The 26,283-nt window shown below is 37.3% G+C and overlaps 1 protein-coding gene across 2 annotated transcripts in view; it reads left to right on the plus strand.

Moving 5' to 3' along the window:
- The first annotated feature begins 23,647 nt into the window (after window positions 1–23,647).
- The window catches only part of NEDD4 (NEDD4 E3 ubiquitin protein ligase), a 65,469-nt gene continuing 62,833 nt past the window's right edge, over window positions 23,648–26,283 (plus strand). For both annotated transcript variants that reach the window (XM_069459562.1, XM_069459569.1), the window contains exon 1: window positions 23,648–25,183. In XM_069459562.1, coding sequence (XP_069315663.1) covers window positions 23,648–25,183 — 1,536 coding nt within the window. The remainder of the gene's footprint in view (window positions 25,184–26,283) is intronic.

A 26,283-nucleotide genomic window follows, 5' to 3' on the forward strand; every position in this document is an offset into this window, starting at 1 on the left:
GAAAATTATATATAAAAATCCAATAAAGGAAATAAAATGGAATACCAAGAAATAATTGATTAATAATTTTTAAAAAGACAAACAGCAGGAAGAGGAATAAAAACAAACAAAATAGAAATGTGATAGTCATAAAACCAACCATGTCAGTAATTGTGCCCCCCAAAAATAAAAAATTAAGATTCAACTAGATGCTGTTTACAGGAGACACATTTTGAGTTTAAAGACCCTGACAGGTTAAAAGTAAAAGGACAGAAAAAGATATACCATGAAAACACTAGAAGAAAAATTGTTAATGGTTGTATTAACATTAGCCAAAGTAGACTTTAGGACAGAGTATTACTAAAGATAGAGGATATTTCATGATCGTAAAAAGGGCTAATTCATCAAGAAGACATATAATCCTAAATGTATATGCTGCTAATAATAAATCTTTAAAATTATGAAGCAAAAATTGACAAACTATATAGAGAAATAAATCCACAATAGCTGAAGACTTTATCAGTCTTCTCTCAATAAAGAACACCTAGACAAAATCAGTAAGTATATAGATGATTTGAAGACACTATCAGTCAACTTAACTTGTTTGGCATATGTAGAATAGCCATGGCTATTAGATGTAGTGTCCTATATGTGTACTATTACCAAATGTTCTAACTTGCGTTACTTTGTTCTGGGATCGTAGACTGCACATTTGTTTCAATCAGAAATTTCTCTAATTTATTATAAGGATACCTAGATAAATTCATGTGGATCAATGCTAATTCATCACAGCTAGAAAAAGAACTGAAAACACATGATGATTTAATATCTACTGTATAAAGGACATTATTATGTATGGTCTCCTATTTTCCTCTTTGTCATTTATATCATCATTTATGCATGACCCAAAATGTTTTTAACTGAATGTATTCGCCATAAAAATGTCTGTTGAGATAAAGTATTACATAAAAACTGGGTTGTTGGGCATTCAGCCAAATGGAAACTGTGGTCAGAAGTTGAAGGGAACTTTTATATCTCTGAGAAAACATGACATTCAAAGAAAGATTTGTGGAGAGCTGTTATTGGTAAGTTAACAAACAGGGGAAACTCCAAATTGAAGTTAGTGCTCAGTAACAAATTATAATAAAATCTACACTTGAAGTTGCTCAGATGAGACCAGGCGAACAGGTAACAGGAGGGAAAACATCCAACACTTTAGGTGCAATACACACACTATGTACTCCGTGCACAAGAATAGTGCATGAGCATCTGAAAAAGCCCACTCCATTTTCTACATTCCCCTGGTGCTCTGTTTCTGCCTTTAACACTCATATTCATCATGTTAGATTTACATAACATATGTACATGTGTACGTTTGTATTGTTATAGAAGTAATATAATTTGTACACGATAGTTTTTTTTATGAAGAGAAATGAAAGTCAGCCACAATTTCATCTCCGTAAAACTACCATTGATTGTGTGATCTTCTGGGATTTTTTTAAATCTATTTTTATCCATATATTTATACTCTATACCTACACACACACACACACAAAAAAAATTTGGCGTGATATTTTTCTATGCTTGTTTCTCAGGCACTTTGCTAGTGCTTATTAATGAGATGGCCATAGTCTCTATCCTCACATGAGGCTTACTGTCTAGTGTGGACCAATGTGAACGAATAACTGAAAATAACTACCAGTGTGCTAAGCATTAGAAAAGGGAAAACACAGAGTACTGGGGTGTGAATAGAGGGGGAGGGTGGGTGTTGCTTAGTCTAAGGCATTTAATGAAGGACCCCGAGAAAGTGTGTCATTTAGGACACTTTCAGCATCAGGTAATAGACTTGAAGTAACAACTAAAACTGGCTTACACAATAAGCGCATAGGTTATCCCTAATCACAAGAAGCATAGAGGAAGGCTGGTTACTGCAGCAGCTGAAGGAAGTCACGTCTGACCCAGCTTCTCTGGGATTCTCTTGGCTCTCTCTCCATGGTCACAGATGCTTATAGCAATTCCAAATGCCATATCCTCACATGAGAATGTCCAGAGGTAGAAAAAGGGGAGCTTTTCCCCTTGTGACTCTTTTAAAAAGTGAAGAACCTTTTCCCAAAAGATGCCTCCCGCCCCCGCCACCAGGAGATTTTGACTTTTACCTCTTGGGCCAAAATTGTGCCATGTGCATATTTCCAACCCAGACATTGGTGAGACTGGAATTACTGGGACACTTAGAGGAGTCAAGATTCAGCCCCTGGGGGTGAGGGGTGGCCGTCTATCCCAGAAATATGTTGCCATCCAATATTTGGATAAAATCAGATACCATTAGCTATGAAGAAAGGGGGAGGATCCATCAGTAGAGCACCAAGTAAATTATACATCTCTACACTGAAATCCTAATCAGCTGTTTAAAAATAGGCAGATCTATATGAATTGATAGAGCATTAGTTTCAGAATATATTAAATGAAGGAACAAAGGTACAGACACTGTGTATAGGATGCTATGTGTGTAAAAACAGAAATTTTTCAAAATGTTCTTTTATATGCTGGCATTTGCAGAAAATATTTCTGAAGGGACCTAAGAAACTACATTATTTGCTCTGGGGGGTGGGACAGGGATAAGACAGAGATTTATAATTCATTTTATATCCTTTTGTACAGTTTGGAGTTTTCCCCCCATGGCCATATATCTATCATTTATATTTGTTGATTAGAAATAACTATCTATATAGAGAAACCAAGCAGAAAGACATAAAATGTGTAAATTAAAATGCCAGAATACTTTATATAATGCTTTATACTTATAAAAATATTTGTCTAATGTTTTAATTTTTTACACAGTTTTTATTTTAAAATGTTCTTATAACATGTTCACACAAAATTTGTACTCAGGTGTACATAGCAGCATTTTTCATAATAGTCAAAAAGTAGAAACAACCCAAATGTCCATCAGCCAATGAATGGATGAACAAAATAAGGCATATACATGCAATGAAATAGTATTCATCAATAAAAAGGAATGAAGTATTGATACAAGCTACAACTGAGTAGACCTTGAAAACATCATGCTAAGTGAAAGAAGCCCATTACAAAAGACCACATATTGTATGATTCCCTTTCTATGAAATGTTCAGAATAGGCAAATCTATGGAGGCTGAAAGTAGGTTAGTGCTTGCCTAGGGAGGTAGAAGGGAAATGAACAGTGTCTGCCAAAAGGCACAGGGTTTCTTTTGGGGGTGGCGAAAATGTCTAAAATTGTGGTGGTTCCACATTCTATGAATATACTGCAAGCTATTGAATTGTATGCTTTATAGTGGTCAAATATGTGATATGTGCATTATATCTCAAGAAAGCTGTTTTCAAGATGTACTTATATTGTTTTTCCCTACAACCACTGGCAAAATTTCCAGGAACATTGCTTCAGGTTCTTTGTGAACACAGAATAATACACTGATCAACCTTTGTTCTTCTTATCAACATTTGTTCTTTTTGGAAAATTGGGTACTTCTCTGGCAAGTTTTTTTCTCTGTTGTTTTATGCATTTATAGACTTACATTCTTATCCTTTTTTCAAAAAGCCTATCACTAATATTTTTATTTGTTCTGCTTTCACCTTTCCTTGAAATATGATCTTGTAGACTCTCTTTTTTGTGACCATAGCTTTACACCTATTTTTAATAAACAAATAAAAATATCATCAAAGAATTTGTACATTGTTTAAAAATGAGATAGTATAAAAGGGCTTATAATGAAAAGCAACAAACTCTGGTGCCCTGTCCTCCCTCCTGTTCCTCCTTCCCAGAGGGAAAAACTTTTTAACTGTTTCTGTTTATTATTCTGGTCATTATTCCTATATTGCTGAGTAGTTCATACGTGCATGCCCCAAGTTGATTTCTAGCTATGATAGATGAATTTGTATTTGGCCACTCATAGGACTCTAGGTTGAATGTAATGTCTTCTCAGAAACTTAGGGGCCTTACTTTATCATCTTTTAGTATTGTGTTGCTCTTGAAAAATATGATTCTTTTTCCTTTTCTCTCTTTCCCTCTCTCTCTCTGAAAAATTTAATAATTATTTTTGTTCTCATGTTTTAAAATTTCACAGTGATATGAAAACTTGTGTGTACAGTTTTTAAAATTCATTGTGTTTGGCTTTTGTAAGCACTTCAATCAAAAGATTACTGTTTCCTTTCAGCTCTGAAAATTTTCTGTGAATAATTTTTTTAATAATTTTCTTCCCTCTGTTAGTATTAAAATTTGGGGATTCCAGCTAGTTGGCTGCAGGATCACTGACAGTGATGTTCAGAATCCCTCATAGGAACCACAGAATCAGAAAATGATTTGAGTAACTATTTTTTTCGCATGTCCCAAGGATGGTCTTAACCAGCACCATTCTAGATACATGAGAGAGAAATTAATAGATAATATGCAGTGAATGTCTTAGGACAGGGGTTGGCCAACTTTTTCTTAAAGGACCAGATAGTAAATATTTTAGGTATTGTGGGCCAGGAGGCAGATTCAAGGCTATTTTATAGGTACTTATACATCTATTTGAAATGTAACCATTTAAAAAATGTAAGGAAAAAAAATTCTATCTTTTGAGCCATAAAACAAGTGTAAGTGGCTGGCAAGATTTGGCCCATATGACATAGATTGCCCAGCCTCTGTTTTAGGTAGAAGGAGTTAATTCTTTTACTGAATCTGTCCAGAAAATTCCTCTTTTTAATTTTATCTCATATTTTCCTTCAACTTAGCCTCTTGTTTTACATTTTGGGAGATTTCCACAAATTTATCTTAAGCCACTTCTATTTTAATTGAACAGTCATTTTCAGTTCCAAGACCTCTTCTTTGTTCTCCAACTGTTCCCTTTCTTTTAGTATCCTGTTTTTGTTTTATGGATGCAAGACTTTCCTAAATATTTCTAAAGATACTACTTACAGTTTTTAAAATGGTTTTCTTTTGTTTCCTAAATTATCTCTTTTTCCTTTGGGGACAGTTTTCCTGTTTGTACGTCTGTGATCTTTAGTAATCTAGACATAATGGTGATAAAACAGAAAAATCATCTATTGTTTCTGTACATAAATTGCATCAACATTCAACAATTACATGCTATGTTTTTAGTTACTATCTATATTTTATACATTAAAACCGATGCTTACATTTTTGTTAAATCTCTACCTGAAATCAGACACACAGAGTAAATCTCTAAGAATGATGTGTGTGTGTGTGTGTGTGTGTGCGCGCGCGTGTGTGTGCACTTGTGCATGTACCATCCAGAGGTTAGAATGGTATATGAAACATTCTGTCCCTGGGACAGTTGCCCCCTTTGCCTCAACACAGGTGATCTTTAGATGATTTTCAGCTTCCTCTTCCCTGCTTCATTATTTCCATTCCTGCTTCATCTGTCTACTAAGAACTGTTGAAATTACTCCCTTGCTGATGGCCCTCTCATATTATCTTTGCTATAATGGTTTTATAGTTTTTACAAACTTCTTTCCTATGATTTAAACCATATCTATGGGAGAGAGAGGATAAATGTTTTTGTTCAGGTTACTATTTAGAGTTAGTATTCTTACTATCCATTTTAAATTACATTTTTGCATTTATTGTGGGCTTCCGATATACAAAAAGATGGAAGTCTTTTGTGGTGTTTATAATTCAGTAGGGAGTTAACACATGTGCCCAGTGACTTTTAATGAAAAGCAAAATGTGGTAAGTTGTGAACAACAACTTTGAAAATGGAAGAGCAGGAATGGAGGGGGAGATAAGGCTTTTTGGGGGTTGCCATTTGAACCGAGGCTCGGATGCTGGCAGAATTTGGAGACGTACAGTGGACAAGGTGTTGCACGTGGAGAGACCTTGGCACGTATCCACAGTACAGATCAGAGAGTGCAGTGAGCCATGAGTAGTGAGTTTCTAGTGTGATTAGAGCACAGGGTGTGTGTGTTGGGTGGGCAGGGGGACGTTGTAGAAGACAAGGCCGGAAAGGCAAACTGGACTCAAATCACGAAGGAACATCCCATGCTCAGGCTTTTGGATTTTATCATTTAGACCATTGGAAACAGTGGCTGTAAAGATGGCCTAAACTGTCTTTTTTTTTTTTTTTTTTTGAGACAGAGTCTCACCGTGTTGCCTGGGCTAGAGTGCCATGGTGTCAGCCTAGCTCACAGCAGCCTCAAACTCCTGGGCTCAAGCGATCCTTCTGCCTCAGCCTCCCAAGTAGCTGGGACTACAGGCATGCGCCACCATGCCCAGCTAATTTTTTCTATATATTTTTTTAGTTGTCCATATAATTTCTATTTTTAGTAGAGATGAGATCTCGCTCTTGCTCAGGCTGTTCTTGAACTTCCAAGCTCAAACGATCCGCCCACCTCAGCCTCCCAGAGTGCTAGGATTACAGGCGTGAGCCACCACGCCCGGCCCTAAACTGTCTTTTAGCTCAGTCACTCCAGGTATAGGAAAAAAGATGGATTAAAAAGGTAAAATAGCTGAGGTAGAGAATCCTGTTCGGGAGCTATTAATTGCAGCCTGAATCAGGACAGCAGATTATGTATTTTCTTAGCAGTACTTCATTGAACATCTATAATGTCTGCTAGGTACCTTGACAGACACTGATACTTGTGAATTTTTCCTTCAGAATGTCTTTTTATAGCCCTGTCTCCCTCTTACTCTCACTGGGGCATCCTGGGATAAGCTCTAATCACTCCATGCCTGAGTTACTGGAGCTGCAGTCCCTGTAGCCTCCAGGGTCACTCTCCAGTCCAATTCATTTTGTATACCATTGATAAAATATTATTGTATGTGACTTAAGTCATGTCATTTCTCCTTTTAAGACTGCTTTTTCCCCCTACCAACCAAGTGTTAACTCCTTTTCTGGATTTCAATGCCCCCACCCTGGCTCTTCCCCAACTAACCACATTTTTCTTGCACTCTCTAATACAAAAATACTCTGTCAGTCTGATCTCCCCAGAGCATGCTCATTCTGCCCCCATACCTACTTTCCTCATATGACCTCCTTGCTGTGAATGTTTTTTACACTTTCTTATTTAAATTCCTCCCATCTTTCAAGTCTCAGCTCAGTTTCTGCTCCTCCTTAAAAGTTCTTTTACATCTTCTTTGAAAAGATTATTGTCTTACACTGTTTTTCCATCCCCATCATGCCTAACTTTTGACTGGGGCTTCTATCCTCAGTTGCTCCATGGTTACAATGTGGCAGTAGGAGTTCCAGGTACCCTAACCAAATTCCAGGCAGGACCAAGAAATGCAGTGGGCAAAAGGGACATCTCTCCCACCTGAGTCAGCCACCTTTGAGGAGCTCTCCCAGAAGTACCACTGAACAACTGGCAATAGGTTGGCCTTGTTATTTACCCCTTAGGTGCAAGGGATGAGTTTTTAGATACAGATATTCAAGGTCTCCAGGGTGAACAATTTCAGAGGGTGCCATTCATAGAAAACAACATATAGAATAGAATGGAATATTCAATATCTTGATCTGGGTGATGAGGACACAGTATACATATGTAAAATGTTATCAGAATATATAGTTAAGGTTAGTATACTTTATACTTTACTGAATATATGTTATACTTCCATTTAAAAAAAATTAATGATTTCCCCAAGAATTGTGCAGTGTGGTGAGCCCAGGCACATGGCTGCAGGTAAAATTAGCATTATTCTCAGAAGGAAGGGAGAGTAGGCATTGGGTCAGGTATCTAAATATCTTTGTCACATCTATAGAACTTTTTTTCTGAAGACTATCAGTACTCTTGACATGTACACCAAAGTTCAAAATACCACAGTGTTCAATGTAATATATATATTGTAGGGAAAAAAAATCAACATAAATATGAGGTTTTTGTGTATATCACCTTAATGTCTGGCACAAAAAAACTATTAAAGATTTTCTTTGTGTTTGATATTAAGTGGATTTTTAACTTAATGCTGAAACATTTCTATAAAATGAAAGCTTTGGCTTTGAAAAATGAAATATTACATGTAATTTTTACCCACGTGCTACAGAATCTTAACAGTGAAAACTCAGTGTGTACTTTTGACTGCTTATGTATTTTATACAGTACAAGCAAAAAATGGTTTTATTGAGTCAATACTAAAAGGACTCAGAACATTAGTTTCCATAAAATCAACATCTCCTTTGGGTCATTCAAACTGATAAATAAAAAGTGATTAAATGTAACTGATCATAAGACTTTAAAATCTAGTCTATATTTTTAAAGTGTTAGAAACATTTAGATAATCTTTTGAAATTTTATTTTGTTTCCTTTCATTCAGTTTTAGAAAAATCTGAAAGATAAAACAACCAAATCCAGTTTTTTGTCATGGTAAAACTTTTAGAAAATAAGTGAGGCTGTGAGTAAAGTGTCACACATGTAATCCCAGCATTTTGGGAGGCCAAGGCAGGAGGATCACTTGAACCTAGGAGTTCAAGACCAGCCTGGGCAACATAGTGAGGCCTGGCCTCTACAAAAATTTAAAAATTAGCCAAGCATGGTGGCACCTACCAGTCCTAGCTACTCCAAAGGCTGAGGCAGGAGGATCGCTTGCACCCAGAGGTTGGGGTTGTGGTGAGCTGTGATCCCACGGCTGCACTCCAGCCTGCAGGACAGAGTAAAACCCTGTCTCAAAGAAAGAAAGTAAATGAGTGACACAGAACTGGGTTGCCCTTGTATTAAGTATTTCATGTAATTTAAAATATATCATAAATAATAAAAATGAACAAATGGCAACATTTTCAAGCATTTATTTTTCAGTATCTGTGGATTGATGTTCACTTGTTTTTAAAGAAACATTGTGTTTTTCTTACTTAGGTCCATCCTCAGCAGCACCGGCTCCTTTTTGAAGTGTTTGATGAAAATCGATTGGTAAGTTAAATTGTGCTTGTGTATTCATATTCATGAAGCAAGGGTATATTTCAGTAGAGCAGCTGAGGAAGTGGGTAGGGAATCTGTGATTTGAGAGATAATTCAAGTGGTTATGGAGACTCTAGGCAGAATGGTGAGGGAGACACACAGTTTGTTTCCTCCTTCTTGTGCTAGTCTCTACCGTTCCATTCTCCGAACTACTTCTGATTGTTAACGGATTTTAAGGTCTTACTCAAGGCCTGTTGTGACAGGAGAAGGCAGGGTAAGAGCCAGCCCCCTTGTCTTCCTTCCCTCCCACTCATCCCATGAACCCTGATTAGCAGGACAAGGCCCAGGGACATCACCTGAAGTATCTTGGGTTGTGCCTCCTCGCTGCGGTGGCTTTTCTTAGGGTTACCTGTGTCCAGTGGACATCCCATCCACTCTCTTATCCCCACTCTTCCACATAGGAAATCTATCCTCTTTTCATTGATAAAGAGTGAGCAAATAAAGTCCTCTAAAGGATTGCCAACTCTTATAGCGGCAAAAAGTAAAGTTAAATTTGGTATTATTTTTTATAAAATGATAGTTCTGATTTCTGATTTCATAAAGACTAATTTGAAGTCCTATACTTTTCCTAATTTTGTCTCTTTGGGATCCAGTTTAAAACCTTCTTCTTAGCATCTTACATTTATATTTTAAAACTGTTAAGATTTGAACAGGTAAGTATGAGAACAGTGTTATATGTCCAAAGCTTATCAGTTACTATAGACAAGCACCAAAAGAGAGCAGTTTTATTCATTTTCTAGTGAACAAAGAAACTAGAGTTTTTAAAGGAATCTGTTTTTAGTGTTAGACTACGTACATATTTTTTTCCCTCAAGAAATGCTAATTATACTAGTAACTGAAGACATTGCCAGTGAAATCTTTAATTAACATAAAAATAAGCAAAGGTACTTTTTTGCTGCCAAAAGAAACTCTTTGCCACTGACTGGCAATCCGATTGTTTAAGGCTGAGTGACAGATGTTGATGATTTGGTTATCAGATATGGTCAGTTGCAGAGCTTTTTGGTTTCTGTTTGTGGTTTTGCTTTTTATATACAGTAGGAAATGTTTTCCTTTTTTACCTCTGTCTCTACAGATCTGTTTTCCTTCTAGATAGGACTAGTTGAAATTTAATATTTTGGGTCTTTTTGTGTGTGTGTTTTGTCTTTAAATTATGAAATATACAAACAAAAAGTATATATCATATAAACATTTTAAATAAGACAAATATGTGTACATATTACTCAGCTTAAGAACTGAACGTTACCAGAATCTTTGAAACCCTCGCTAAACCCCTCCCCTGTAACATCATCTTTCTTCCCCCACAAGACATAGCCATTGTCTTCAATTTTGTGTTTATCATTTCTTTGCTTTTAAAAATAATTTTATCATGTATATGTATCCCTTAAAAAACTTTTCGTTTTGCATATTTTTGAATTTATAAAAATAGTATCTCTCTGAATGCATTCCTCTGACATGCTTTTTTGCTTAATGTTCTATTTGTGAGATTGATCCGTGATGACACATTTTTACTGATGCATAGTTTTTGTGACATCTGCAAATGTCCTAAAACCATAATTTATATATTTATCCCCCTTCAAAGATACGAGTGTTGTTTCTAGTTTTTTGCTATTACCAGTCAATGGACATTCTCGCTATGTCTCCTTATGTTCATGTCTGAGTGTGTCTACATGTTTTGGAGTTGAATTTCTAGATCTTGGTGTTATTAATACTATGTTATCTTTCCTGTTTTTACTGATACTGATGTGAATTCTGCCTGATCATTGGATGTATTGTTGGCGAACTATTTTATTTGAGTTGTTTGCATGTAGTCCACAAGGAGGGACAGCTTGTGTTTGTGATTTCCTCCACACTTAGTTGTCTTTTTTTTATTGTTATTTCAAAACATTATGGGGGTACAAATGCTTTTCATTACATGGATTGCTTTTGTTATGCCTGACTCAGGGTTATAATTGTTCCCATCACCCAGATAGTGTTCATTGTACCCATTAGGTAGGTTTTTGCCCATCTCCTCCTCCCACCTCCCATCACACAGATAGTGTTCATTGTACCCATTAGGTAGGTTTTTGCCCATTGCCTCCTCCCACCTCCCCCCTGCGTGATTTCTACTGAATTTTACTTGCCTCTGTGCACATGTGTGTTCATCGGTTAGTTCCAATTTAATAGCAAGTACCTGTGGTGTTTGTTTTTCCATTCTTTGGATACTTCACTTAGGATAATGGTCTCCAGTTCTATCCAAATTGTTGCAAAAGGCATTAATTCATCCTTCGTCACGACTGAGTACTATTCCGTAGTATACCTATAACAACTTTTGTTAATCCACTCATGAATGGATGGGCACTTGGGTTGATTCCACATCTTTGCAATTGTGAGTTGTGCTGCAATAAACATTCGCATGCAGGTGTCTTTTTGATAAAATGACTTCTTTTACTTTGGGTAAATACCCAGTCGTGGGATTGCTGGATCAAATGGTAAATCTACTTTCACTTCTTTAAGGAATCTCCATATTGTTTTCCATAAAGGTTGTACTAATTTGCCTTCCCACCAACCATGTGTAAGTGTTTCTTTCTCTCTTTATCCATGCCAGCGTCTATTGGTTTTGGACTTTTTAATAAAAGCCATTCTAATGGGGGTAAGGTGGTATCTCATTGTGGTTTTAATTTGCATTTCCCTAATGGTTAATGATGTTGAATATTTTTTCATGTGTTTTCTGGCCATTTGTCTATCTTCTTTTGAAAAGCTTCTCTTCATGTGTTTTGCTCACTTTTTAATGGGTGTTTTTTTCTTGCTGATTTGCTTGAGTTCTTTGTAGATTCTGGTTATTAGCCCCTGGTGGGATGTTACAGCTTGTGAATATTTTCTCTCATGCTGTAGGTTGTCTGTTTGCTCTGTTGATTGTTTCCTTGGCTGTGCAGAAGTTTTTTAATTTAATCAAGTCTCATTTATTTATTTTTGTTGATGATGTGATTGCCCTTGGGGTCTTATTCATAAATTCTTTGCCTAGGCTAATATCTAGAAGAGTTTTTCCAACATTTTCTTCTAGAATTCTTATGGTTTCATGCCTTACATTTAAGTCTTTTTTCCATCTTGAATTAATTTTTGTGAATGGTAAGAGATATGGATCCTGTTTCATTTTTCTGCATGTGGCTATCCAATTCTCCCAGCACCATTTATTGAATAGTGCTTCTTTTCTCCAGTGTATATTGTTGTCTGCTTTGTCAAAGATTAGTTGGCTGTATGTGGATGTTTTTATATCTGGGTTCTCTGTTCTATTTCATTGGTCTATGTCTGTATTTTTGTGCCAATACCATGCTGTTTTGGTTACTGTACCTTGTGTTATACTATAGTTTGAAGTCTGATAATGTGATATCTCCAGATTTGTTCTTTTTGCTTAAGATTACTTTGGCTATTCAGACTCTTTCCTGGTTCCAAATGAAGCATAGAATTATTTTTTCTAGATCTATGAAATATGGCATTGGTACTTTGATGAAGATTGCATTAAATCTATAAATCACTTTGGGCAGTATGGACTTTTTAACAATGTTGATTCTACCGATCCATGAGCATGATATGTTCTTCCATTTGTTTGTGTCATCTGCGATTTCTTTCCTCAGTGTTTCATAGTCATCTTTGTAGAGATCTGTCACCTCCTTGGTTAAGTATATTCCTAGGTATTTTATTTTCTTTGTGGCTATTGTGAATGATATTGAGTCTTTGATTTGATTCTCAGCTTGACTGTTACTGATGTATAGGAATGCTACTGATTTGTGCACATTGATTTTGTAACCTGATATTTTGCTGAATTTATTTATCAATTCCAGGAATCTCTTGGTGGAGTCTTTGGGGTTTTCTAGATACAAGATCATATCGTCACCAAAAAGTGATAGGTTGACCTTCTCTTTCCCTATTTGGATACTCTTTATTTCTTTCTGTTGCCTGATTACTCTGTCTAGGACTTCCAGCACTATGTTGAATAGAAGTGGTGACAGTAGGCACTTCTGTCTTGTTCCAGTTCTTAGTGGAAATGTTTTCAACTTTTCCCCATTCAGTATGATGTTGGCTGTGGGTTTGTCATATGTGGCTTTTATAATTTTGAGATATGTTCCTTCTATGCCTTGTTTTTGAGGGTTGTCATCAGGAAAGTGTGTTAAATTTTATCAAATGATTTTTTTGCATCTATTGAGATGATTGTATGGTCTTTGTTTTTGCTTCTGTTTATGTGGTGAATTATATTTATTGATTCTGTATGTTGAACCATCCTTGCACCCACTTGGTCATGGTGGATTTTCTTTTTGATGTGCTGTTGAATTCAGTTTGCTAGTTTTTTGTTAAGGATTTTTGCTTCTATATTCATAAGGGCCATCAGTCTGTAGTTTTCTTTTTTTGTTGTGTCCTTTCCTGGCTTTGGTAGCAAGGTAATACTGGCTTCATAGAATGAATTGGGGAGGATTCCCTCCTTCTCAATGTTATGGAATAATTTCTGCAATATGGGTGCCAGCTGTTTGTAGGTCTGGCAAAATTTGGCTGTGAATCAATCTGATCTGGGACGTTTTTTTCCTTGGAAGCTTTTTTATTACTGCTTCAATCTCATTGTTCATTGTTGTTCTGTTCAGTTCTATTTCTTACTGATTGAGTCTTGGGAGGCTGTATGTTTCCAGGAATTTGTCCTTTTTCTCTACGTTTTCAAGTATATGTGCATAGAGATTTTCATAGTATTCACAGATATTTTGTATTTCTGTGGTATTAGTTTTAATATCTCCTTTTTCATTTCTGATTGAGTTTATTTGGGTCCTTTTTCTTCTATTCCTGGTTAATCTAGTGAGAGGTCTATCAATTTTGTTTATCTTTTCAAAAGAACCAACTTTTTGTTCCATTGATCCTTTGTACTTTTTGTTTTGTTTTGTTTTCCATTTTGTTTAGTTTTGCTCTGACATTAGTTATTTCTTTTCTTCTGATGGTTTGGGGTTTGGTTTGCTCTTCCTTTTCTACTTCCTTGAGATGTGTCATTAGATTGTTGATTTGTGATCATTCTGTCTTTTTATTGTAGGCATTTAAGGCTATGAATTTTCCCCTTAGGACTGCTTTTTGCTGAATCCCATAGATTTTGGTATCTTGTGTACCCTTTGTCATCAGTTCGAGGAATGTTTTGATTTCCATCTTAATTTCATTATTGATTCAATGATAGTTCAGCAGCAGGTCGTTTAATTTCCATAGACTTTGTGTAGAATTCAGTTTTTCTCTTGGAGTTGATGTCTAGTTTTATTTCACTGTGGCCTGAGAAGATACATGGTATAATTTCTATTTTTTTTAATTTCTTGAGACATGTTTTGTGACCTAAGATATGATCAATCTTGGAGAATGTTCCATGTGCTGATGGAAAGAATATATATTCAGTAGTTTTTCAGTAAAATGTTCAGTAGGCCCAGTAAGTCCAGTGTTTCTTTATTTTCTGCTTGGATGATCTGTCCAGTTCTGTCAGAGGGATGTTAAAGTCCCCAGCAATTACAATGCTGATGTTTATCTCTTTGCTTAAATCTAGTACAGTTTGCTTCATGAATCTGGGCACTCCTATGTGAGGTGTGTAAATATTTAGGATTGTTATATCTTTTTGTTGAATTGCTCCCTTTACCATTATATAATGACCATCTTTGTTGTTGTTTACTATTGTTGATTTAAAGTCAACTTTATATGATATGAGAATGACTACACCTGCTTCCTTTTGGTTTCCCTTTGCGTGGAATATTTTTTTCCATCCCTTTACCTTAAGTCTGTATGAGTCCTTGTAGGTTAGATGTGTTTCCTGGGGACGGCAGATACTCAAGTTGTATTTTTTTATCCATTCAGCCAGCCTGTGTATATTGAGTGGGACATTCAAACCATTTACATTGATTGATAGAATTGACATCTGTGATGCTGTTCTGTTCATCCTATTGGGTAGTACCTTATTTCTTTCTTTTATCTGTTGTGCTATTTTACATGAGCTCCGAGCTTTAGCTTTTGGGTTGTTTTACACTGGTGGATGTTTATTGTGCTGATCCATGTATTAATAAAATGCAGTTCTGAGTATTTCCTGCAGGGCAGGTCTGGTGTTGACAAATTCCCTCAGTGTTTGCTTGTCTGGAAGTATTTATTTATCCTTCATATATGAAACTTAGTTTTGCAGGATACAAAATTCTAGGCTGTCAGGTGTACTCTTTAAGAAGACTAAAGATTGGGTCCCAATCATTTCTGGCTTTTAAAGTCTCAGTTGAGAAGTCTGTAGTTAGCTGATGGGTTTTCCTTTGTGAGTTACTTGATGTTTTCTCCTCATGGCTTACAGGATTTCTTCCTTCATGTTGACTTTGGTCATTCTGATGACTATGTGTCTTGCTGATTACCTCTCCGCAATGAATCTCCCAGGTGTTCATTGAGCTTGTACCTGGATGTCAAAATCTCTAGCAAGACCAGGGAAATTTGCCTCAATTCTTCCCTCAAATAGGTTTTCCAGCCCTTGTGTGTTTTCTTCTTCACCTGTAGGGATGCCTATGATTCTTATATTTGGCTATTTTACTAATCCTATATTTCTTGTAGGCTTTGTTCATTCCTCTTAATTCTCTGTTCTTTATTTTTGACCGAGTTATTTAATTCAAAAAAATTGTCTTCAAACTCTGAGATTCTTTCTTCTGCCTGGTCTAGTCTATTCTTAAAACTTTCCACTGCATTTTGTATTTCCTTAAATGAAATTTTGGTTTCCAGATGGTCTATTTGTTTTTTTTAAATATGTCAATCTCTTTAGTGAATTTTTTTTTTTTTTTTTTTTGTTGAGACAGAGTCTCACTTTGTTGCCCAGGCTAGAGTGAGGGCCGTGGCATCAGCTTAGCTCACAGCAACCTCAGACTCCTCGGCTTAAGCGATCCTACTGCCTCAGCCTCCCGAGTAGCTGGGACTACAGGCATGCGCCACTATGCCCGGCTAATTTTTTCTATATAGATTTTTAGTTGTCCATATAATGTCTTTCTATTTTTTTAGTAGAGACGGGGTCTTGCTCAGGCTGGTCTCGAACTCCTGACCTTGAGCAATCCACCCGCCTCAGCCTTCCAGAGTGCTAGGATTACAGGCGTGAGCCACCGCGCCCGGCCTCTTTAGTGAATTTTTCATTCATTTCCTGAATTGTTTTTCTGCTTTCTTTGAGTTGATTTTCCATTTTCTCTGGGATTTCATTGAGCTTCCTTATAATCCATATTTGGAATTCCTTATCTGTCACTTCAGTATTTTCATTTTGTTGGTATCCATTGCTAGAGAGCTGGTGTTCCCTTTTGGGGTGTTCTTTCGCTCTGATTTTTCATACTTCTGGAGTTCTTTCACTGATTCCTTCTCATCTGGGGGAGGTGCCACTTCTTATTTTTGGACTTTCTTTTCTTTAGATGGGGCTTCACACACACACGCACACACACACATTTGTAAAGGAGTGTCTGTAGCATATGTTGGGTAGGATCCTCTGTCTTTGCTTTTGGGTGCTTTCATGGTGATCTAGGTTCTGGATGGATGCCTTGGTTATACATATCCTTAATGTAGTGGTTTTCTCAGTTTCTAATTGTTTGTAGGCTGTAGCAGTGTTGAGCTATGTGTGTGGGTAGAGTCCCTGTCTTTCTTTGATGAGGGAGGCTGAAGGTTTCTGAAATCCTTTCTTTTTCCCCAGCCATGTGGTCCTCTTAACAGTGTGAATTGTATTGGCTTGCCCAGTTTAATCTCTGAGACAGTAGGTGGTGATTGAGGATAGAAATCAACCACACCCTATATGATTGAGTCAGTAAATGCTGTAAAGGGCTGTGCAAATTGACTTCCCTTTCAGTAGATGGTGCTTACCAGAAGGAACAAGCTGCAATGTTGTTTCTAGGACCTGTGAGCGGCTCTAGCCCCTCAGGAGAAGCACTTGAATATCCCATGTGGTGGGTGGGTCCCTAGAACTTCTAGGTGAGTCCTTATTCTCTGCCCCAGCAGAGGCAGGTGGATGGCGTGAGGCTGGGCTCGGCTGGGTTGGGTGAGCTTGCCCTCAGGCTCCACAAAATCTAATAAGGTAGCTGTTTCAGCAGGAGTCAAAGGTTTGCTCCTAACTTCTGGGGAAAGCTGCCAGGGAGGGGCTGAAGTGGCCCCACCCAGCCAGAAAGTCTGCTTGTGGAGGCAGGGCCATTTGAGATTCACAATCTGGCTGTCAGGAGCTTGTTTTGCTCTTTTCCCCACTCCCCTGCTCTGAAGTCTCCTACCACCCTCTGCCAGCAGGCAGAGGCTCAGACTAGCTGTGCTCCCCGCGATGACACTGCAGGCTGGGAGCTTCCCCATCCAGGATCCCATTCTGGGCTGAGAACACAGCCTTCTTGTGGGGGTAGGGGTGCTTCACGAGTGCACTGTGGCTGGGATCCACACTGCACTCTCTTTTTAGTTCTGTCCATGTGGGCTCCCTTGCCTCCTGAGGTTAGTCACAAATTTCCCTCCCGTGCCCCCAAGCAACATGATCGAGTTCTGGGGGTATGGGATTTGGCCTGCTGGCCTGTCCCCAGATCCCTGAAGATCAATCCCTGACCATGCCAGGGAGAAGCGTGCTGGTCCTGAGTTGCCTATGGGGTGCTCAAGCAGGTTTGTTGTCCCTCCACTTCAGGGTGTGCCCTGCTCTGATGGAGCAGCCACGCAGGCAGCATTGGAGAGGGCTGGTGAGCAGGGAGCTCACAGTCTGAGCATCCCTTTGTCCTCTGCAAATCTTTAGGAGGAAAGGTTTGAGCCCCTCTCTCTGTGGAAGCCCTGGTGCGGTATATGCACCAACAGGGAGGAAGTAGTAGCTTCTGAGAGCCCTGGCTCAATCATCTCTCTTGGCAGCCATGGGCAGGGGAGGGGAAGGGGAAGAAAAGCATACATATGGAGAAAAGCTAGCACTCTGTTCATCTCTGTCCCTCTCTATACAAGGCAGCCTGCCCGGAATGTCCAGGCTCTGGGATCATGCAGATCCTCTGGGGCCCACTGGCCCCCTGTGGTTTCCACAGTCTGAGCCAGAGTTGGGAAATGTTTGTGTGGGAATGAGCAAGGCAAAAACTGAGGGGTTGATGCCCCCGGAGGAGGACAAAGGCACATAGTGGGTAGAGAAGCAATATGGTGCCTTCTATCTCGGCTTGGGTCTGTGGTAATGGGAAATGCCCCCAAGGGGGCTGGCAGGCTGGTGCTTTGTCCTCAAGAAGCTCCCAGTTCACTGGCCGCAGCAGCTTTGGGGCTCATGAGGGTAGAAAGGCCCTTCAGCATCTCAGGATCCTGCTGACTGCCAGAGATGTGAGGGAGAGAGGGAGAAACAAACAGCTCCACCTACCTATCCTTTTCGCTGGACTCTAAGCCTCTCGGGGGTTGTCCTCTGCCAATATCTTGCTCCTCCTTGTTCTGCTCCGCAACTTCTTCCTGTGGAATCTCTTGTAGATTCTGGCACTTTTCCCTCAGTACTACACCCGATCTGTGATTGATTGTTTATTTTTTCTTTTTCTTCTAAAACTTTTCCTTTTTTCTAAGATGATGGCAGCTGGTGTCTCTGGTCAGCCATCTTGTCTCTCCAAAATCCACTTAGCTGTCTTTTGCGAATAGCTTTAGTATGGAGTGACTCTTTCTTAATTAATTTTTTTTTAATTTTTTTTATTTGAGACAGAGTCTCGCTCTGTTGCCTAGGCTAGAGTGCCATGGCGTCAGCCTAGCTCACAGCAGCCTCAAACTTCTGGGCTCAAGCAATCCTCCTGCCTTAGCCTCCCGAGTAGCTGGGACTACAGGCATGCGCCACCATGCCCAGCTCATTTTTCTATATATATTTTTAGCTGTCCATATGATTTCTTTCTATTTTTAGTAGAGACGGGGTCTCGCTCTTGCTCAGGCTGGTCTCGAACTCCTGAGCTCAAACAATCCACCCACCTCGGCCTCCCAGAGTGCTAGGATTACAGGCATGAGCCACTGCGCCCAGCCTGGTGTGACTCTTTCTTAATTGCTAAAATTGATACTGACTGTCAAACACTGATCAGTGCGTTAACATTTCTTGACTATTTACTATGTATACAGTACTGTACAGACTGTCATGAAAAGTTGGAAGAAAAAAGTATTGCCTCTCATATTAACAATTAGATATTTCTAGATTCATAAATATGATAAATAAAAATTTTTAAACTTTTAACTAAAGGTAAAAACAAAGACTACGTTAGTCAAGATACTATAGGTTCTCACACCGGGGAGTCAGAAGTTCTATTATAGTCCTGCCTCTGATTTGGTGCATTAGCCTGTAACCCTAGACAAATCATTTAATCCTTCTGAAAATATTTTCTCATGTTTAAAAAATGAGGATGACAATATTTTCCCTGCTTAACTCATAAGCATACTGTGATGATGAAATGAGACAGTGGCAATCAGAGCCCTCAGAAAATTCTTCATCATGATACAGGTATAGAGTACTATTTAACATTAATGGACTCAAGCATTTAGAGCTCTCTGATGCCATATTTTTTTGTGTTATTTAAGATACAACATTTAGTGTGTCTACTGTGTCACATGCTCTGCTGTGCATGGGAAATGTGGTTTTTCTCAGGAAGCTCACTTTACCAGCAAAAAGGAGCCAGAGATAATTAGAACAGGGTGGTGTGTGTCATTCTGTTTCTCTGATTTGTTGCTAGTCCTAGCAGGTAATTGAAGCATAGAGATCACTTGAGATGTTACAGTAACTGTAGCCATTGGTGGGGTAACAGACCTGATTATATAGCAACAAATGACCCTACACCACTGTAAATGTCACTCTACCTTTGTTCTCCTATGGCATTCACAACTAAATTAAAAAATGTAGTATTTTCCTAGTAAATTCTCTTTGGAAATGTAGGGCAAAGAGCACAAGTATAATTTTAAGCAGAAACAATTTCTAGTCATCTGAAAACTGTTTCAGTACAAGTGATACTTGCTTTTGAGAAAGAGTAGACTTATATTCCTTTTTTTCCCAGCCCATTTTAAGACTTGAGGGTTATAAAATACAGTAGTTTGGTGATGGTGATAGTGGTGCTGGTAGTCATAGTGATAGAACATTTCAAAATGATGTGCCTTTAAAATAATTCTATCCACCAATGCAAAAGTTAGCACTTCTGTGTCTCCAGACTAAGAGATATACCTTCACACATTCAGCCACCAAAGTTTTAAGAGCCACTTATGTTCTGAGTGGAGACCCTGTGCTTCTCGGATTTCATGGTTGTGTTAGAGTTCCCCAGAGAAACAGAACCAATAGATTTTTATACATATATATAAAATAAAAAATATATATGCAAATATATGTAGGGAGAGAGAAAGAGAGACTGATTTTTAAGAAACTGGTTTATATGATTGTGGAGACTGGCAAGTCAGAAATCTGTGGGAGAGGTTGGCAGGCAAGTAAGGGTTAATGTTGCAGACTTGAGTCCATAATCTTCAGGGCAGGCCAGGAAGCTGGGAACTCAGGCAGGGTTTCCACGTTGCAGTCTTGAGGCAGAATTGCTTCTTCTTGGGAAACCTCAATGTTTGCTGTTAAGGCCTTTAACCGATTGGATGAGGCCCACCCACGTTGTGGAAAGTAATCTGCTTTACTCAGAGTCTACTGATTTAAATGTTAATTGCATCTAAAAATCTTTACAGCAATATTTATACTGGTGTTTGACCAAGCAACTGGGCACCATAGTCTAGCCAAGTTAACCAACACGGTGGACTTTGGCCTTCAAAGCTCTGGTCAACAATTAGGATTACCCAGAGCCTATCCTTACCATATAGGTAACTACATTATTTTCTGTGGAGATAATCAATAACCAACAGCTCAGAATGTAGGTTCCTGAGCTTCAGTCCTAAGACATTATCTGTTTCATTCCAGAATATAAAATTCTATAGGACCTGCATGGATTCCCCCCAGAAGAGGGCTAGCTCTTTACTTGAGATCAGGGTTGATGCTCTTCTTTTGCCTTTTGCTGGGCTGAGGGGCTACATTTTACCTCAGGTTCCTTGATAGCCATGCAACTGTTGTAATAGTAGTGTAGATTCTACGCAGTCCCAGACCTGAGCCAAGCAATGCAATTCAGCCTCTCTAGAATTTAAACTCAGGCTGTAGTGCTAGGAAGTGTATATGATTCTCTTACATTATTTTTCTTTAGCTGAAACTCTTGCCGTAAATTTTTTGAGCATTATTTCTTCTTGTCCAGCTGCAGTGCTTTGTGATATTTCTTTAGAAGTAGCAGCTGGATCAACTTAAAAAAAAAAAAAAAATTCTGAAGGAAAACATTAGGCAGTCAAAGTGACAGTGGTGACATCATCCATCCATCCATTCAATCTCCTGTCTGGTAATCTGGGTTTTTTCTGGTGCTCACTTTGTACCCAGGATGAGCTCAAGAGGATCAGAAGAAATGTTTAGTTATGGTTCTCACACTATGGAAGCTTAAAATTTAGTTAGGGGACATGAAACCGATGCTCATAGTGAGGCTTGCCAAAGAGAAAACATTTATTTGGCCAAATACCTGGAGTTCAGTATTTTATATTAACAAGCAGAGAAGCTGTTCTTATTAACTTGAAGATTTAGGCCATGGGCATGAGCAGTTAGATCTTAGCCTATTAGAAGTGATCTATTCTTTGAATTATTAGACCCCACACTGAATCTAAAAAGGAAAGCTGAAGTCATTTGAAGGCAAAGTAAAATGATTAGGACTCTTCCTTCTTCAAAGAAAAAGGATGGTAAGGGAATATTTACTGAAGTCTGTAAAATCATAAAGGAGATAGGTTATACAAAACCAAAATTACATAATAATTATATTACTAAGTTTATATACATGCTATTAATAAAAGAATACTATCTCATTATTATGTGTCAAATATAATTTAACAAATTCCCATATTGCTATTTTGTTGTCTTAATTGATTAAAAGTACTGTTTAAAAAATTGTGATTGAAAACAGATCTATCTTAAGCAGTTTTATTTTTTAAACAAAGTATGAGTATATGTTTTACATATTTGCTTTTACTTAGAAAAAAAACTTAACTTAGAAAAATACGACTTGGGTGTAGTACCATGTGGTGTAAACAACTGAACTATTTTACCTTTTACTTACCTATGAATGAGCCAGTATATGTTTATTACTGGAGTTCCAGCTATAAAATTCAGGTAAGGGGTTTAAATATACCCTGGAGTATTATTTAAAAATAAATTTGTTGCTTTCAAATAGAATACCAACCTTGGTCTATGACATTTGGGAGAGAAATTAAAATATTAAAGTTTTATTGCCTAGTAAACTGAAAATAAAGTAAAGGTTAAATAAATACAAAGTAGAAAAAAATATATGCACAAAATCACAACCTCTAAAAGGACAAACAGTCTACTGTTCTCTACTGTGGGAGCTTTATCAGCACTAGTTAAGTAATCCTACCTCTAGGGCAGTGCTGGTACTAAAAAATGTAAACAAGTATGTACTTTGTTTATATAAAGAAATATGCAGCATGGTTTGTATTTCTTTATAGATATCAAACAGCTAAACGTATTGTTTCAAAGCACCAGTAGGGGCCAGCAAAGAGCTCTTAGAGTTTTTCAGAACAGAATTGGCATTGAGATATGTTTATTTGATGTGTTAAATCCTTTTTAGACTTCTTTACTTACCACAACACTCTCTTAAGTGAATGAATTGCAGAGACAGTGGAATAAAATATCCCGTGTGTTCAACTATATTGGGGTGTAGGGTTGTTTTTTTTTTGTCTAATCTGCATATGTTTTTAATGGAATGTTTGCTTAGGCTATTTCTTGGCAGAGTTTTAATAGTCAAAATATAAATGGCATCATTTAAAGACTCTACTACTTGGCTGGAAAAGGCCTTAAAATTACAGGAGAAAATTCTTGGTGACAGCTTCTCTTAAACTTTTTTTTTTTTCTCAGACTTATGCTCAATTTTTGCAATAGTATTACCAAGCTAATTTTGTAGTTCTGTCCTTAAGCTTTCACTTTTTATAACTGTACTTTGGAAGCTAAGATATTTATCTATTTGATTTAGTGCTACAGTTTTAATTTACCCCAAAGTTTTGGTATTTCCAAATTTATACAACCGTTTGAATTTACTCATTTAAAAAAATTTAACAGTCCATATTCCTTTCTACATTAACTAACTTGACCAGATTCCTAGTATGGCTACTATTAGGAAATTCAATCTTTGATTTGATACTCAAATACATGGGGTTTCGTTCCTACCAACTTCCTGTAATTCTATACCTATGGGTAAAAATATTAGTGGTCAAACTGTGCTGGAGAAAGTATAGGCACTGTGATTCACATAGTTAAATGTTCATTTAGTAGAGCTGGAGTGAAAAAATACTGTTTCAACTTGAAATGCTAGAAGATTGTTGTTCTTGTGTTACTCATTCATGCAAATTGGAGAAGGTATAATTGAAACAAGGTTGGCTGTGTTTGAGTCAGTGTGCTGCAGCTGAGCTCAGCTTAAAGGTCGCTGGAAATCAAGTGCTTTGTAAGTGAAGGCATTTTGACTACAAGCGATTCAAGACATTTTGGAAACATCAGTCTCAGGAATGGGTCGTCCTTTTCTTTCTGTGATATCTGATATCTAATGTTTTACTTAGGATAAAGACTACTACTTAATAGCTTTTTTAGGCACCATAAATGATTTTTTCTTTCGATGCAGTGCAGCTGCTTCTAGCTTGTCTACGGACAGAGATCTTTGTTATGACTTTCAGCCCTTAACATGTTTGGAAATGAGAACAAATGGCACAAAGCTTACGATTGCACTTTGCAGCCAGAAGAAGCAATACTTATCCTTTGTCAGAAACCTCCGGAGATGATTTGGATAGCCATGTTCACATGTGCTTCAAAAGACCAACCCGGATTTCAACATCTAACGTTGTTCAAATGAAGCTGACTCCCAGACAGACTGCACTAGCACCGTTAATAAAGGAAAACGTTAAGTCTCAGGAAAGATCATCTGTTCCGTCATCTGAAAATGTTAATAAAAAGAGCAGCTGTCTACAGATTTCGCTACAGCCAACAAGGTACAGTGGATGTCTTCAGTCTAGCAATGTGTTAGCTGATGGTGATGATGCTTCATTTACTTGTATCTTGAAGGATGGCATTTACAACAATGCTGTGGTTGATAATGAACTGAATGTTGTGAATGATGGTAACCTTTTAAGCAGTTCTGCCATTTGTAGTGGTAGCCTTAGTAACTTTTCAGCCAGTGATAATGGATCTTACAGCAGCAATGGTAGTGATTATGGGTCATGTGCAAGTATCACAAGTGGAGGTTCATACACTAACAGTGTCATCAGTGACAGTAGTGGTTATACTTTTCCACCAAGTGATGATGGAAATTTATCTTCTGATAGCACCTCCAACAGAAGTGTGCCAAACAGGAATACTACTCCATGTGACATTTTTTCAAGAAATACAAGTACAGTCCCCTTTGTCCAGGATGACTTGGAGCATGGATTAGAGATTATGAAATTGCCGGTGAGCAGGAATGCAAAAATTCCACTGAAACGTTGTTCATCCTTAGTCATTTTTCCTGGGAGTCCTTCAAATACCCCACCAACTTCTCCAACAAGTACAGGTACTCTTCTAAGCAAAGGATCTTATCAAACTTCACACCAGTTTGTTATTTCTCCTAGTGAAATTGCACATAATGAAGATGGTCCTAGTGCTAAGGCATTTCTTTCAACAGCTGTCAATGGACTTCGGTTATCTAAAACAGTTTGTACTGCTGGAGAAGTCAGAGACATACGGCCACTTCATGTGAAGGGCTCATTACAAAAGAAAGTTGTTATTTCAAATAATAGTCCAAAACAGACTGTCTGTGAAAAGTCATCTGAAGGATATTCTTCTGTTTCAGTGCATTTCACCCAACAGAAAGCAACTGCATTAGATTGTGAAACAGCAAATGGTGATTGTAAACCAGAGATGTCAGAAATCAGGCTTAATTCTGATTCAGAGTATATTAAGCTCCTGCGTAGGACGTCTGCATGTTTACCATCCTCCCAGAACGCAGATTATCAAATACATATCAATGGAGAGTTGGAAAGACCAAATTCACAGAAAAACAAAAACCATGCTATTTTACAAAGAAGTATTTCATTGGGAGGAACTTATCCAAATATTTCCTGTTTATCCAGCCTTAAGCACAATTGTTCTAAGGGGGGACCATCTCAACTACTCATAAAGTTTGCATCTGGAAATGAAGGTAAAGTTGATAATTTATCAAGAGACAGCAACAGAGATTTCACAAATGAACTATCTAATTCTTGTAAGGTAAGTTTCCTTTGGTCTTAGTAAATGTTAATTTATACTAGAATAGCTTAATGTAGTATTTGATTAAAATTTATTATAACTAAGCAGTTTTATATATTTTCCTGGTCCTTAACTAACAAGTGTTTTGTAGTCATGAACTTTATCAGTCTGAAGAACCCCCTATAGTTTTTTACTCTATTTGTTATTTTACCAATGTACAAAATATGTATTCTTTAAAAAAAAGAAAAACCTTTACTAAGTGATTTAGGCCAAAACTTGCTATGGTTTAAAAATAAGCTTTAAATAACAAACTATTTCACAACATTTTATGTTGGTATATTTTTCCCTTAAATGGCATAGTATGATAGTGTGTAACTCAATATTTTATTCCTATTTTCAAAAATGATTATTTAGTTTCCCTCCTTAATCATTATGAAATGAAGTAAAATATAGAATGTCATTTAAAATATTTAAACAAAAAACCCCATATCAAAATGTGAAGATCTTGTTATAAATGAACATAGAGGAAATACATCTCTGAAATACATGTATTTATAAGACCATTGATAAAAACTATTATGCTGCATGTTTAAAGCAGAGGAAAAATAAATGTCATTTGCATTTGTATATATGCTTAACCACAGGAATTTTGTTTCCACTTTATTTTTCTTTAGCCACCAGTTAATACTGCCTTCTAAAATGTAACTCACTCTTTCAATAATATTGAATTCTAAGTTTTATATTTCTGAATTTGGCTTAAATTCTTAGGCATCTCTCTTAATTTTCTATTTACCTTATTTGTTTTTTGACAGTTTTGCTTTATTATATTAGTAATTTAACTCAAATGACACTTAGCCAAGAGGTTTTTTTTATATAATTTGGCCTTTCCAAGGTATTTAAAATGTTTTGACTGAAATAGATTTTTTAAATTTCTGTATTTGGAACATCTTACCGGATTCCAGGAAATTTTAAAAATTTTCTAACTAAACCAATTCTAGATGACTGTACATAATAGTTTTGGGGAAAAAACCTATCTGTTTATCTATGTTTTTATAACATCCAATATCTATATTAAAGTTTTTTGTAAACTTCTGGACAAGTAGCTTTAGGTAAATAAAGTC

This window comes from Eulemur rufifrons, chromosome 2 (genome assembly GCF_041146395.1).
Source record: "Eulemur rufifrons isolate Redbay chromosome 2, OSU_ERuf_1, whole genome shotgun sequence".
NCBI lineage: Eukaryota > Metazoa > Chordata > Mammalia > Primates > Lemuridae > Eulemur > Eulemur rufifrons.